Source organism: Zootoca vivipara, chromosome 9, assembly GCF_965207765.1.
Source record: "Zootoca vivipara chromosome 9, rZooViv2.hap1.1, whole genome shotgun sequence".
Lineage (NCBI taxonomy): Eukaryota > Metazoa > Chordata > Lepidosauria > Squamata > Lacertidae > Zootoca > Zootoca vivipara.
Window position 1 is genome coordinate 57,657,514 of NC_142592.1, and position 16,143 is coordinate 57,673,656.

The 16,143-nt window shown below is 43.2% G+C and overlaps 1 protein-coding gene across 5 annotated transcripts in view; it reads right to left on the reverse strand.

The window, feature by feature from the left end:
* Positions 1-275: 275 nt before the first annotated feature.
* The window catches only part of LMO3 (LIM domain only 3), a 92,030-nt gene continuing 76,162 nt past the window's right edge, over positions 276-16,143 (reverse strand). For all 5 annotated transcript variants that reach the window (XM_035127673.3, XM_088676952.1, XM_035127675.3 and 2 more), the window contains exons 3-4: positions 9,044-9,169; positions 276-2,073 (exon numbers count right to left, since the gene is read on the reverse strand). In XM_035127673.3, the coding sequence (XP_034983564.1) occupies positions 1,968-2,073; positions 9,044-9,169 (232 nt within the window). In that variant the 3' untranslated portion in view covers positions 276-1,967. The remainder of the gene's footprint in view (positions 2,074-9,043; positions 9,170-16,143) is intronic.

The window sequence follows — 16,143 nt, forward strand, 5'->3', positions numbered from 1 at the left end:
CAAACTCATAGACGGTAGGATTGGAAAGATAAGTTCCCTGATTATTATTTTTTTCTAATGGAGGACTGAAATTCTCCAACAGCTTAGGAGAACTTTTTGAAAATTATTCTAAATTGTTTTCTGAGAAATTTTAGGTTATGCAAAGTGATGGCTGCTGCCTTCTTTGCAAACCAGTGGCAAATGTGGTAGGTAACTGGGGAACTGGTAGTTGGCCAAAAAAACCCAGTGGTGGTGTTGAGTCAGTAGAGGAGAAGCAACAACTTGAGATTTTGCCATCCAATCCTTAGAGTTTATTTATTTTTAGACTGCCCCACCCCAAGCAACTTGGAATGGACAACAATAAATTAAGAAACAAAGAATACAATATCCAGTCGAATTTTTGATTAAACGCATCTACAAAAGTCAACAGATGTTATAGCCTCAGCGCTCTAAGTGGAGGTTCTTCATTTCCATCTCCCACTGAAAAACAGCAGCCTGTATCGAAAATGCCCAGCAATGCTTCTGAAAGGTTATGCAGGTTTTGGCGAGTCTCCAGAATGACAGCACTTCCATAGCTGTGGGGCAGCCCCTAGGAATGCCCCTCTGCAAGGCCCAGATGTCTTGAGTTGGTTCTCAGGAGGTGACCTCAAGAGGGCACTCTTGGTCGACGTTATGGGTTGTGATGGCCACATGGAGGGACACAGTCTCTTAGGTATGCTGTACCCAAACCAGATAGATGTTTAGGCAGGACACTGATTTTTCTTTTCTTAAATAACGTTTCTGTACAGGAGCAGAAATCACTATGCTACATTAAAATAACTTCAGAAATATATATATACATATAAAATTTTTACATGACACCCAAAGGCACTGATTTGCATTGGGGCTCAGCTCCTCATTCCCAGTTATATTGGAAACAAGCAATTACATACATACATATATATATATATTGGAGGGGAGACGTATACAGAACACAGTAGCCCCTGCGCCAAATGATTAAACGCCCACTCCGTAAGGTTGAGAAGTACTGCCAACAAAGTTGCGGGGAAACTCCCCCCCCCCCACTGAAATTCTGTAGCAAACAGAAAGTACTTTTTGAACTGTATGGAATAAAATAGCAAACATCATTCAATATAATAATAGTAATGATAAGAAAAGCTTGCATGAGATCTAATGAAAGACCGAGAACCTCAGAAGCTTCAGCGCTGTTGCTAGAATTATAATCCAGTCTGAAATTAAGCACCTCCAAATCCCATTGGTTTCAATGGGAGAGTTTAGCATGCACTTAAATAGACCCAATTCAAGTCAATGGAACTGTGCACTTAAATTTGGCCAGTTTTACCCATCAGTTTTAATTCAATAGATCAAGCATTTGTGAAGCTCTTAAAACGGAGAAGAATGCATGGGATTGGCGCTCTCTCTCTCTCTCTCTTTCCTTTTTTTTTTTGCTTTTGTTTTGTTTTTACTAGAAAGATACAGCTCTTTCAAAATAGCTGGTAGATACAGAAAGCATAAATATACAATAAAGTTTAAACACCGATTGTACTAAATGCAACAATACAAAGAAGCAAATGGTAACACAATAAAACTGTATTACATTTGTGCTTTGAATATTACAGTACATTATATACATTGGTCCAAAATAAGCATCTCATGCCAAGTGACGCAAAATAAAAAAATAAAGTAAAATAAGATTACCAAAACAGCAAGCAAAAGAGAGGAAAAAAAACTCCAGCAAGTATTTACATTATCTTTTAATAAACATTCAACTGTGAACTGGTGCAATTTCCACTACATATATTTGAAGTCCGCCTTTTATTCCACACGACCCTCCTGTCTCCCTATATCTACGTTATTCAGTAGGTTCTGCCATTGTTTTTCTTTTTAATATATATATATGTATATATATATATACACGTTGAACAAAAGCAAAGAAAAGAAAGGGTAAGAACATAGTGCTTCAATATTCTCCGCGACGAGGCATCGGATCAGCGAACTTGGGGTGCGTAACCTTCTTTCATTAAACCCTCCTCATAGTCTGTCTGGCAGAGTATCATGTTGTTCTTTAGGAAAAATTTGTCTCCCACGCAAAATCTGGAAATACAAGAGAGGGGAAATCAGATGAGAAACACAGAGGATCCAAGTTGCATTTAAAACATAGGCGTCAGGGAAACGCACAGTTTTTTGTTGCCATCAGATGAGCCTCGCCAATGTGGGGAATGACCAGAAACACTCCTGCCAATGACCTCAATGTTTGAACTGGAATATACGAGTTCAGGTGGCCCTTAAAAGGCCCCAGGGACCTACATTGTCCAGGGCTTTGTACATTGATACAGTACAAGGATCATGAACCAGGCTCAGTAGCCGAGGAGCAGCCAGAGCAGAGGTTTCCACAATGGTGTCAGATGTTGTTGGCCATGTTCCATCATCAATTTCTGCACCAGCTAGAGCTTCTGGAGCAGAGACAATGGCAGCCCCACCCAGAGCATGTTGCAGTAATCCAGCCCTGGGGTTATGAACCCATGGACCACAGCAGTTGTATACAGACTAAGCCACTGTTGACCACTTCTCTTGGTGGCACTATAGGAGAACGTTAGACATTACAGAGGCCTCTCCCCACCCAATGCCCAGCAGATGTGTGGGACTACAATTCCCACCAGCCCCTGCACCACAGCGTCACAAAAATGTTCACTTGATGGCTCCGCCACACTATTTAATTCCACCCGCATCGCTGTCAATCGACATTTCAGGCCCGGGAGGGATCATGTGAATTGGCCTTTATATACAGCCAAGCTAATTTCGCACCAAGTGTGGCATGGGCCTTACATTTTCAATGGGTTCATTTTCCCTTAACAACAAAAAGAGAGCTCTCTTTTAACGCCCGCCTGGAGAAACAGGGGGAGCCCCACACCCCAAGGGGTCTTTTGGCGCACAGAAGAGCTTTCGCTAATAATGAATCGTGCATCGGGGGGTCACATTCTGTTTGTGGCCAACGCTCCATCTATAAAAACATACTGGGAGGTGCGACACCCAAAAGCTCCAATTAAACCAAATCGAGTAACCTAAATGAACTTCTTAGCATTGAGGCAGACAGATGAAAACCAGTCTCCCTCAGCTAATTACCCGCTTTACTCTCGAAACTATTGTTTAATTCGGTAATGGATTACAATGTTCTTTTTTGCCGTATAATTTTCCAAGCGAGCGACATCTTGGACACAATTAGAAGCAGAAATAAATGTGCACGTTGTTTACGGTAGATTTAACAACAGAGTAGCTATGGGAATCGGCTGTATGTGTACTTAATTGTAACAATTTAACCTTCAAATAGCGGTGTCTGGTGTAGTTGACCCAGTAAAAGTACGTATAATTACACAAGTTGACCTTGGCGACCTTTGATTGTGGGGCCCCCACCCCCCCACCCTTTTTATCAGCCAGTCAGTTTCTAATGATGTCTGAAGCAGAAATCTGAGGGAATTGTCACAGAGTAAATTGTGTATTGAAAGGAGGCCTTTAATGTTTTGTGAAGTTGTGAGGTTTTAAATGGGGCAGCAGTGGGACTGATTTACATTTGTAAAGATTGGAATGCTAGACAAACAGCGAACCCATTTATTTTCCAAGGGGTAGCTTTGGAAATTTATCCTTACGCTCGCTAAATAGAGTGAGGGAAAATAGTGTAATAAAAACGTGGATTGAAAAGAATAAGCTTGGCTCCTGAAGGAAAATTGGGCTGTTTATTTGTGGATTCCCCTCCCCTCCCCACCTCACTCTCCCCCCCCCCATCTCTCGGATTAAAACCCGCTCATAGCTCTTGACTGAAAATACAGATTATGGAACCTTTCCTGAAAATGTATTTCAAGTTATTTATGGTTAAAGCAGCTTCATAGAGAAAACACACACTCCTAATTTCGGATCCCCCACACTTCCCCGACATATTTTTATATTTCGTTATATTCCACCTACATCTTATTGAATGGAGCAGATGGAAATAAAAACGGGCTCCTGCAGAGGGGAAGCAGTTATTTTCTGAGCTCTTTAGCACCTGACCATTTTTGTTTCTCTGCAAAAATAAAAATAAAACCCCTATGTTAAACAGCTTTTCTGGCCAAATTGTGCAATACTTGCAGAGCTCTTCCTCCCACAAAGCATACTTCAGTTATATAAAAAGAAGCTCGTATGACTACATAACTGGGTGTGTGTTGGTGGGGGGAAGAGTCTGCCCCCCCAATCACATCTCTCCTGTTGATTATGGACAGAGTGGTGCATCCTCACTTAGGTAAAGGTAAAGGTAAGACTCCCTGGAAAAGACCCTGATGTTGGGAAAGATGGAGGGCACGAGGAGAAGGGGACGGCAGAGGACAAGATGGTTGGATAGCGTTCTCGAAGCTACCAGCATGAGTTTGACCAAACTGTGGGAGGCAGTGGAAGACAGGCGTGCTCTGGTCCATGGGGTCTCAAAGAGTCGGACACGACTAAACAACTGAACAACAACAAAAAAGGTAAAGGACCCCTGGGCGGTTAAGTCTAGTCAAAGGCAACTCTGGGGTTGCGGCGTTCATCTCGCTTTCAGGCCAAGGGAGCCGGCGTTTGTCCACAGACAGCTTTCCGGGTCATGTGGCCAGCATGGCTAAACCGCTTCTGTCCAGTTTAAATTTCAATTTCAATTTGTTTGAATTAATTGTGAGATGTATCTTAATTTAATGATCACTTGTTTGTCTTGCTTGCATGATGTTAGCCGCTCTGAGCCCGGTGGGTAGGGTTAGGAGAAACTCCTACCTGAAATTGTGAAGAACACCTGCCAGGCAGTATAGACATTACAGAGCTATGTGGACCAATGATCTGACTCTCTATAAGGCAGCTTCCTATGTAAATGCAGTAGTGGCAGACTGTTGGGCTGACAGATAGCTCAAGGTGGAAAATTGGTGGCTCTCCAGATGTTACTGTCATCAGCCCCAGCCATCATGGGCAATGGTCAAGGATGATGAGAGTCCAGGAACATCTGAGGGATGCAACATCTGGAGGGATGCCATGGGCAATGCTTGCAAACCTATTCCAATATCATGTTTCACAAAGAAGGTGAAATGGCCTTCCCCCACCCGATCCCTTGCTTGGATTACATAGTGGTGGTAGCAGTGACAACACCTATGGGGTTCTTCAACCTTGGGTCCCCAGCTGTTGCTGGACTACAACTCCCATCATCCCTAGCGAAGTCAATCAATGGACAGGAATAATGGGATGGGAGTTGTAGTCCAGGAACAAGTCTGAAGAATGCTACTCGAGATTAATGTAGATAGAACAGATGCTTTCCAACTTTCTTCTTTCAAAGAAGATAATATGACATTTCCTTATATTGGCCTTGGCCAACCTGCCACCTTTCAGGACTGCGGATCCCATCAGCTATCTTACACAAACCAGTGGTCTATCTGCTTCAGTACTCTCAGTGTCAGCGTCTCTCTGGGGTCTCAGGCAAATGTCTCTCCCAGCACCTGCTCTCCGTATATTCTGATTTGTAAGGAGCACTTAAGCCACAGTTTCCTGGTTGAGGCATCACAGGAAACATTTGTTTAACAAGCAGAGATGTAAGGCAAAGCCAGGCAAGGTGAGGGGGTTGAGTGCAGGCACAAGACTCCTTGGTCTAATGAACCATGGTTTAAAATTGAAATTACACTGTTATTTTTGAATCGGGCCTATTTGTACATCTAGCCAAGTACTATGTAATCGTACTTTGACTGGCAGTGACTCTCCAAAGTATCAGGAAGAATTCTTTCCCATCTGCTATTACCTGGTCCTTTTGAGCACAGGCATAAAAGATTGAGCCTGAGAAATTCGGCATGTACAGCTTCCAGTGAGGTTTGAGCCCTCTTGGTGTTCTCTGATGGATGTCCTGTTCTCTGGTGAGAACAGGCTTTGACTAAAGAGATATTTCAACACTTTTTACATGCAAGCATACCTGAAAGTTAGTACTTGGCCATTAAAAAGTCCTGTGCTACTTTATTGTTTGCTAAATTGCGATTTTAAACCAATTCTGTTAACTTCCAACATCACATCTAGCTTTGCCCCTAGAATCTCCCTCTCTGCTAGTTACACAAATCATTCATACTTGCAAATATTTATATTATTATTGTATTTTAATTCTTCTTTCTTTCTTTTTTGCAGACAAGAAGATTGTAGCGATGGCCACTATCTTTTTTTAAAAGAAAACCTTGTCACTAATCCAAAACCTCTATGCACTGAAAAATAAGCCCATCGTCTTTTGTTCTGTGGCTAACAAAAATTATCTGCCTTGCTTGACTGATAAAGATTAGCCAACTTCTTGCATTAAAGAAGTTTATCTTGTACGGGATGAAGTGACAAGACAGTAACTAAGTGCTAATTGTGCATAACCAGCGCTAAAGATATGCAGGCCCATTACGACATGCAATAAATGAAGCGAACAACAAGAACGTATTAGACAGTTTTAATAATGACACTAGAACAGTGGTTTGGAGCAATAAGGATGGGGGAAAGTCTTTAAGAGTTTCAATTCAAAGGAGTATGCAATTATTTCGTACTTGAATGGATTCCACTGGTAGGGTAAGGCTGACCTTATTTTGAATGCAGACTCTTTAGTTCTGCACCAAAACAAGGCTGATGTATAGGAACTGTAAATGGCCCTGTAACTTCTAATTGCTTAGCATTATTACATAGTTTAAACAGTGGTTATTACTTGTCTGATATTTTAATTTTCTGCACATCATGATGAAAAAGGTCAATTTGGCTTTGTTTTAGAATGTAATTGTAGAAAGCTATAATTATGGCAGCTGCACAATTCACACTGTATGAGGGATGCTCGGCTGTATGTGTGCCTGTGTGCTTTTAAAACTCACTATGTCGCTACGGAACGAAGCGGAGCAGCATGGGCTGCCTCTTCCATTATTTTACCCCGCACATTAGAGAAACGGGCAAATCCATTCATTTCATTTCCATGACACTTCTGTGTGTATTTTTCTTTTTAACCCAGAGCTAGCTAATGTGGCACTCTTTAGATGCTGTTGGACTACAACTCCCATCATCAGCTGACCATTGGCCATGCTGGCTGGCGCTGATGGGAGTTATGGTCCAAGGACCTCTAGAGGGCGCCCCATTGGCTAGCCCTGTTTTTACCCATCATTCAGTTTTGTTTCCACAAGAGCGGCCCATGTGGTGAGGCAGAGCCACAGAACTGCCCTCCCGGCGCTGGGGTTGCTGCAGCTTACCCGGATGCCATTGGGGTAGGGCTGGGCAGCTGTGAGGTTGGGGCTCCAGCAGCACACCAAGCACTGGAACCAATCTGGCGGTTCTGCCAGGGCACGTGCACAGCCCAAAGGTATACTTTATTGTAAAAGACAACCCTTACAGTCGCTTCTACAGCTCTGGATACCTCTGCACACCAATCTGGCATCTAGGCAGCTACTTCCAGGTCTGTGCTGCATGGAGCTGTTGCAGCAGCTGGAGACCACTCCCTTTCCACCGGTTTATGTACCTTCCCCTGACAGGGTGTGCATAGGTAGCCTGCTCTTCCTGCTTCAGTTCCCTTCTGGTTCTGGGAGAGAGCGGTGCAGGAGAGGGTGGGGAAGCACCCAGCCCTTTCTTGGCCTGGCCTGCCTCTTCCTCCACTCTGAAGCTCCCCTTGCCTCTGATTCTTGCCTCCTGGTTGGTACAGGAACCCACAGACCACTATTCCTCCCCTCCTGAGTGGGACTCCAGCGTCCTGCCAGTCCCTGACACTGCCCCACTCCAGTCCAGGTTAGTTGCAGTGACACCATGGTTGGGATGCTGCCACATGATTCCATTAGTGGCTTCCATGTTAAGCCAGTTAAGGTTCAGGAAGTAGGAGAGCCACCTCAACAAACATTTTTATGTATTTTATAACATATTTAACATGGTTATACCCATTGTTATGCAAGCAAAGTTCCACTCATCCAAGAGGACGCCCCTTTCTTCTCCTCCACTAACACCTCCCTGAAATCTGACTTGGAGGGGCCACATGGTGGCCGGAAGGGCCAGGAGAAGAGGAAGCTCTTTTGCACTCATGGAAGTCTGCTGTGCAAGTGGATACAGCCCAACGTGTATTTCGACACTTACGAAACGTTGAAAACAATAATAATATTCTGCGAATGTTGGGGTCCATCAGAGTTTTTAAGTTTCGCAACCCTGCAACATTTTAACCTGAGACTCCAAAAGAAACTGTCCAGGTACAATTTTATAATGGGTTGGATCTGGACTTAGTCATGCTCAGAGAAGAATCAAGTGATTTCAGTGGGTCTAAAAGTAGCGATGACTTACTAGAGCCCAGTTGGTTTCTTTAGGTCTAAGTCTGGATTCAAGCCAACATGCTCAAAGTCAAAATAAATAAATAAATAAATAAATAAATAAATAAATAAATAAATAATAATAATAATAAACCTTTATTGTCACTACACCCCCTGTGTGCAGTGAAATTAAACAAGCCCTCCTCCCCACACATACATACAATAAAGGGGATCTCCAAAAAGCTAGGATCCCCATAATTTCATGGCCACAGAATATTTTGCTCTATGTGATACTGGGACTCAGCGATAGTGGCAGCATTACGATAGAGCTGTCACTCAAATTTGCAGCTGCATTCAGATGCAATTTTCACCAATGGATTTTAGCATTACAATCAAGAATGGCCTCAGGTTCACATGCTCCCTCCACCCCACCACAAGCTTGGCAATGAGATGCCTATGTTTCTGGCTTGCCCTTAAACCAGGATCAAGCTGTGGTTTGCAAACCATGGTTTACCATGTTTGCCGCTAAACCACGAACAAAAGTATACAATCACCGTAGATGTGGGGCAAAGGGGAGCACCAAGTTCATGCCTCTAATGCTGAACCACAGATAATTATTGTGTAAGAGTAGGGTTGCTGTGATAAGAGGTAGGTGAGAGCTGTCATTGCTTAGGTACACTGTGTCCACTTTTGCCCAGAGAATAGTAGCAAGCTATTGTGCCTCCATACCCTCCAAATTCTAGGTCAGTGCCAAGTTGGTTTCAGTACATGGAAGGAGACTTAAGAAACTCTCCTACCTCTGATTACAAAGTTGACAGGCGAAGCAGTCCAGGTGGTAAACATTGTCCTTGGCCCTCATCACCATCTCAAAAGCAGGGATGAGTTTGCTGCAGGCTGCACAGTTCCCCGTAACACCAAATAACCTACAGGGAAAAAAAGATGAGAGGAGAAGGCATGATTGGTTGGGGCAAGAAAAGAGAGACCCTCTATACAGTACCCAATAATCACACTTGCATTTTTCTTCCTTCCCGGACATAAATCTATATTTGATTTCACCACGAGACTAAACTTCTCTCGGAAATGCTAAAGTGCAAATGCTCCGAGAGGGCGAGGGTGGGGGCACGAGCTGCTTTTCATCTCTACTCGCAGATAAGCATTCTACTGTCATAAAGCTTTCTACAAAGGGCGGAAAGATATGGAACTGCGGGGAAATAGTTTATTTTCTTCCTTCGCTAGAAAAATCTACATAGCCAGCATACAGTACGTAAAAGCTACTCGATGTGGGAGGGAGTGACGATTCTCATTCTTGGAAAGATGATAAAGAAAGGGGGAAACAATAACCCCGGGACTACGTTATAGGGTATAGAAATTTCTTAAATAAATAAGATATAATAATAAATAAAGCTCAGCAAAATGTTAGCCTATGGCACAGATTATGGAGTGAGTTTGTCCGATAGTGCAGTAAAATAATAATAATAATAATAATAATAATAATAATCCACAACTCCTTGGAGTTCACTGTAAATACGAGTGTGATATAAAACCTTGGCCTCAATGCTATTTATTTGTAACACACAAGCTTTAGCAAAAGAGGAAATAATGCTTTGGTGGGGAAGGCTCCTATTGCAGTCATTTTTGACACCTAGCGCTAAAAGCTTTACCATTATTAAAGAGCATTTTATGAAGAAGTCATTTAAAGCGTCAGAAAGCATTAGTGGTTCATGCACCTTCTAACCCTGCTCCATGCTTATAGCTATGATTATGTTATTCAAGTAGCCCATTAAAGTAAATGAGGCAGTCAGCTATATATAGCCACATTAGGAGTGCAGGTACATTATATTGTAGGAACAATTTCAAATCTCTTATGAAATGTTTTAACTTTGGTGATGGGGGGAAGAACCCACTTCCTTTTTTAAAAACAGATGAGCGTGCATACGAGCACAGTCACACATTGTTCAAGGTGGCTCCCCCCCCCCACAGCTGGTATGTTCCAAATAATGAAATAACCGTACACACATCTATACAGAATTTTAATTCTAATAAGGGAGGATTATAAACTATTATTTTTTTCCTTTTCGGATGCACACACCGCCGATCTTTGAAACCAACTTTAATGCAAAGCTATTTAATACATGCAAATGGATTTCCCCTCCTTTTTCCCTTTTAAAAAAGTAGCAATGCTCTTTCTCTGTGTTTAGCAGTTAATGCCATTTTAAAGTACGATACAAAATAGATGAAAATGCCACATCTGCCGCCTTCCTTTTTGCTCTTCAACATCAGGCTGACAGCAGAAAAATATTAATGGCTCTCGGGGGAAATGGCGAATTAAAAGCAGTTCTGAGCTAATGAATTCAAAGGTGCTACTGTCGAAAACTTGGTTTGGCAACACACACAGATGAGCGCAAAGCTTCCCGTTTGAAAGGGGCGCACTAGTGGTGCCTGCACAGCTAACCAAGCCCTGACATCAGCTCAGTGCACACATTTTGCATAATACACACAGCATGTTTATTTCTAAAGTTATGAACCATTTTTCTGCTGATTGTCTGGTGCACTAGTTTACCCTGATTATATATATAAATATATATATAATGTTCAGAAATAAACAAAACAACAACGAGGCTTAATCACCAGCATCCCTATGTTCATCAACTCCTGGTAGATTTATTATTCAGGCGCATGTCAACTTCATTTTGCTAATTGTGAAGACGGATGATTAAAATTATATGTACACACAGAGAGAGACAGAGGGTTGTGTGTCTCTCCACAATCACTTCTCAAAAGATTCCACTCCAGCAATTCTCAAATGGCCTTGGGCAAGCCATGCCAGTTCAAAAACAAAAAGAGGCTGGATCCAACTAAGTCCTACTCAGAGTAAACTCACTGAAATGAATGGGACTAAGTTGGGGTACTACTAACTCACTGAAGTGAGTCTACTCTGAGTAGGACTAATACAACACAATGGCTCAAAGACTGGCAGAGAGGCACTTCAGGGTAAAACTGAGGCCACTGTTCACAAATGCATTCATTTATTTCAAATAATTTATATACCGCTTAATTAAATAGCCCCCAAGCAGCGTACATAGAACAAATCAAAACAATTATTGATGTGCAAATAAAAGAAGCAATGTTTGAAAACAGATAGGCATAACTTATTCCCAAGTCTGGAGAGGCTTGGTGAAACAAACAGAAGGCTTTGGGTTTTATATTACAATAGCAAGACCTTGAACTTGGCATGGTTGGAAACCAGCACCTATCAGAGGTGCAATATCTCATGCCTATCAGCAAGCGTGCTGCAGTGTTCTGCACTAACAGCAGCTTCCTGAGCAACTGCACCTGGACACTACCTATGCTTAAAACGACCATAATCAATATATCCCAATCCAGGAGCGGCAGCAGTTGATGCTCCAGTCAATGTTGGTGGAAGGTGCTACTAGACACAGAGCTCACCTGGGCATCTAGTGAAAGAGGCTCGACCGGGAAGCAGCCCCCCCAAGCTGAGTACTTGCTCCTTCAGGGTACTTCCACACAGGGCAGGCAATAGACCTATTTGTCAGACACAGGAACTGCTCATCCACAGAGCTTACGTCTTGGCAGGACTCAAATTCAATGGTTGTCCATTTGCCTGGCAGTGGTGCTTAGCTTAATAGCCATCTCTGGTGATTCTGTGCTCTTGCTTCCTCTGTTCTTCCTGAGCAGTACAACTGAGTGGAGCAACACTCAAACATGGTCTTCAGCATCTACCTTACACAGCACTCTACCCCATGGGAAAGTGTCAGCGACTGGCCCCACAACCTGGTCCCACAATCATAAGTCAACTAAATTAATTTAACATCTTAGGGAGTTAGAATAACAACAACAGCTTGTATCCAAGAAGCCTGGTCAGAAGAGCAAGTCCCATGGTTTCAAGTAAAGTTGGTCCACCTTGACCTTCTCCAGCCAGTTGGACTCCCACTCTCATCAGTTTCAGCCAGCCTGGCCAATGCTCAGGGAAGGTGGGACTTGGAGTGCAACACCATCAGGAGGGCACCAGGTAGGGGAAAGCTGATCCACCAAATAAATAAACAAATCTTAAACTAAATGAGAAGAACAGAACCCAGAAGTGGGTTGTTTTTTTTAATGGAACAGCAGCATCTGGGCCAGAGCAAGGCATGCTCTAGATCAAGGATGGGGAACTTGTGGCCTCCAAATGGACTCCCAATATCTGGAGGGGGATCAGGTCCCCTAGACGATGGGTCAAGCAGCTCACTAAGAGGTTGCAGCACTCAACGTCACCCAACCTAGAAGAGATCAAACTGGGCATAGGAACATAGAACATAGCTGCCTTATACTGAATTGCATCTAGCTCAGCAATGTCCACATTGACCAGCAGTGGCTCTCCAGGATTTCAGGTTGGGGTCTCTCCTACCTAGAGATGCTGGGGACTGAACCTGGGACCTTTTGTGTGCAAGGCAGGTGCTTTACCACTGAGCTACAGATGTTCCCCAGCCTTTGGAAACCTTTGAGGGAAGAGGTGCACAAACCTTTCTGATCAACAAATTCCACATGGCCTGTGCTGGCTTCATAACAGGAGAATAAGGATGTAAGAGTGCATCACTTTGCCTTCCTCCCTATATCTGTTGCACACAACACTGCTTCCTTTCTGCTGCTGTTCATCTTCCACCAAAAACCATTATCTGTCTCACTGTTTGCCGTGGCAAAATGACATAACTTACGCAATTTATGTAATTGACTATGTGAATTTTGTTGCCATTATGTTACTCCACTTTATTCCTTTCAATGCAATGGAAAGACAAGGCAAACTGGGGGTGGGGGGGGTGGGGACATAATCAATTACCTATCTTTTATGATCTGAAAGCAACAGCAACAGCTGTTGATTGATTTCCGTACTGGAAATGGGATGAATAAGTGAGCACCAGCAATTTCCACTCCTGCTTCCATTTATTCTCCAACAACCTTACAAGGGACAGCGGATGCTGTAGACCAAGGTGGTTACACACCTGCCAGCAACACACACAGAAGTTAGTCTTTGTTACCCCTATGCTCCAACAGCTATGCTGTGCAATGGCACAGCAAAGGCCAATCCAGGTTTGAACCCCTGTGCGGACACAACCCTCAGCCTGCCAACAACACTGGATATCGGCATGAGCTGACTCAACATGGTTACTACCACAACAGCAGAGAGAGACTTTTTGGAACAGGACTCTGGCGGAGCCAGGAAGAGAATAATAATAATAATAATAATAATAATAATAATAATAATAATAATAGATAAAATACCCAGCCCATCTGGCTGGGTTTCCCCAGCCACTCTAGGCAGCTCCCAACAGAATATTAGTAATAATAATAAAGTGATAAAAAAACAAATATTCAAAACTTTCCTAAACAGGGCTGACTTCAGATGTCTTCTAATCTAAAAGTCAGATAATTGTTTATTTCCTTAACATCTGGTGGGAGGGCGTTCCACAGGCCGGGTGCCACTACCAAGAAGGCCCTCTGCCTAGTTCCCTGTAACTTGGCTTCTCGCAATGAGGGAACCGCCAGAAGGCCCTCGGCGTTGGATCTCGGTGTCTGGGCAGAACGATGGGGGGTGTGGAGACGCTCCTTCAGGTATACTGGGCCGAGGCCATTTAGGGCTTGAAAGGTCAGCAGGATAAATGAGTGAGAGGGGAAGGGACTGGTTCACCTGCACTGGGTGCCAAGCTGAGAGGGCGCCACAACAATTATGTAGAATGGAACGTGAGAGGCAGGGGACACACCAAATTTTGGTATTGCACAAGGTGCCGCTGAATTTTGAAAGCCCAATCTCCACCACTGTGTGAAAGTTGCTACCAAAGGGACAGAGTCCTATTTCCATGCATGCATGGAACTTGATTCATCCTAAATAGTGCCAAGGTATGGATAGAATTCACTCCTGTGTCCCCAACCTCCAATGTTCAGTCTGATGTGGGAGGAACATGTGTCAAATTCCGACTAGGCAGGCATGAGTTCAGATGGGTTAATCCTGAAAAACGGCACCTCCAGCACTCAGAGCGGCTCAGCTACAGAGCTCAACAAGAAACTGGCAAGGCCTAACTCACAAGGTTAAAAGAGCTCTGCGTATGCAGCACTGAACTCATTGGGAGGTCAGGATATACATGTCGTAAATTAATTTCATTTAGGAAGGCTTACCTTAGACAAGGTTTGAGATCTCTTGATCTACAGCAGGGGTTGCTAAACTGTGCTTCATTCAGGTGGCCCACGGCATGTCCGCATTAAATATTCATAATGATTTTTAATTGTATTTTTATTGCTACTTTTATCTCTCATGCCGCATTCTACTGTATTACAATTTGAATTCCATAGATAAAAATACAATTAAACACCATGCAGCTTCTAGTGTATTGCATTACAATTTCTACAACAGGCAGAAAATTCATTAAGCAGTCTTCCAAAGTCTCCATCCATTTTCAAGTGGTCCATGGGGGAGAACATTTGGAAACCACCAATCTACAGCAGCACCTTATTGTCGCTTTTGAAGAATAATTGACTAATATGTTATAGAACCACACCGGGGACTACAATGAGCAATTCAGTATCATTATTTCCTTTCCTTTCAATTGTTATTGTTGTTTAGTCGTTTAGTTGTGTCTGACTCTTTGTGACCCCATAGACCAGAGCATGCCAGGCACTTCTGTCTTCCACTGCCTCCTGCAGTTTGGTCAAACTTATGTTCGTAGCTTCAAGAACACTGTCCAACCATCTCGTCCTCTGTCGTCCCCTTCTCTTTGTGCCCTCAATCTTTCCCAACATCAGGGTCCTTTCCAAGGAGTCTTCTCTTCTCATGAGGTGGCCAAAGTATTGGAGCCTCAGCTTCAGGATTTCTCCTTCCAGTGAGCACTCGGGGCTGATTTCCTTCAGAATGGATAGGTTTGATCTTCTTGCAGTCCATGGGACTCTCAAGAGTCTCCTCCAGCACCATAATTCAAAAGCATCAATTCTTCGGCGATCAGCCTTCTTTATGGTCCAGCTCTCACTTCCATACATCACTACTGGGAAAACCATAGCTTTAACTATACGGACCTTTGTTGGCAAGGTGATGTCTCTGATTTTTAAGATGCTGTCTAGATTTGTCATTGCTTTTCTCCCAAGAAGCAGGCGCCTTTTAATTTTGTGGCTGCTGTCACCATCTGTAGTGATCATGGAACCCAAGAAAGTAAAATCTCTCACTGCCTCCATTTCTTCCCATTCTATTTGCCAGGAGGTGATGGGACCAGTGGCCATGATCTTGGTTTTTTTTATGTTGAGCTTCAGACCATATTTTGCACTCTCCTCTTTCACCCTCATTAAAAGGTTCTTTAATTCCTCCTCACTTTCTGCCATCAAGGTTGTGTCATCTGCATATCTGAGCTTGTGATATTTCTTCCGACAATCTTAATTCCAATTTGAGATTCATCTAGTCCAGCCTTTCGCATGATGAATTCTGCATATAAGTTAAATAAGCAGGGAGACAATATACAACTTTGCCATACTCCTTTCCAAATTTTGAACCAATCAGTTGTTCCATATCCAGTTCTAAGTGTAACTTCTTGTCCCACATAGAGATTTCTCAGGAGACAGATGAGGTGAACAGGCACTCCCATTTCTTTAAGAACTTGCCATAGTTTGCTGTGGTCAACACAGTCAAATGCTTTTGCGTAGTCAGTGAAGCAGAAGTAGATGTTTTTCTGGAACTCTCTAGCTTTCTCCATAATCCAGCACATGTTTGCTATTTGGTCTCTGGTTCCTCTGCCCCTTCGAAATCCAGCTTGCACTTCTGGGAGTTCTCGGTCCACATATTGCCTAAGCATTTCAATTACCAGGGTCCTAAACTGCGTCAAAAATTGAGGTTCTCTAAAGCAGGGATGGGGAACCTGGGGCC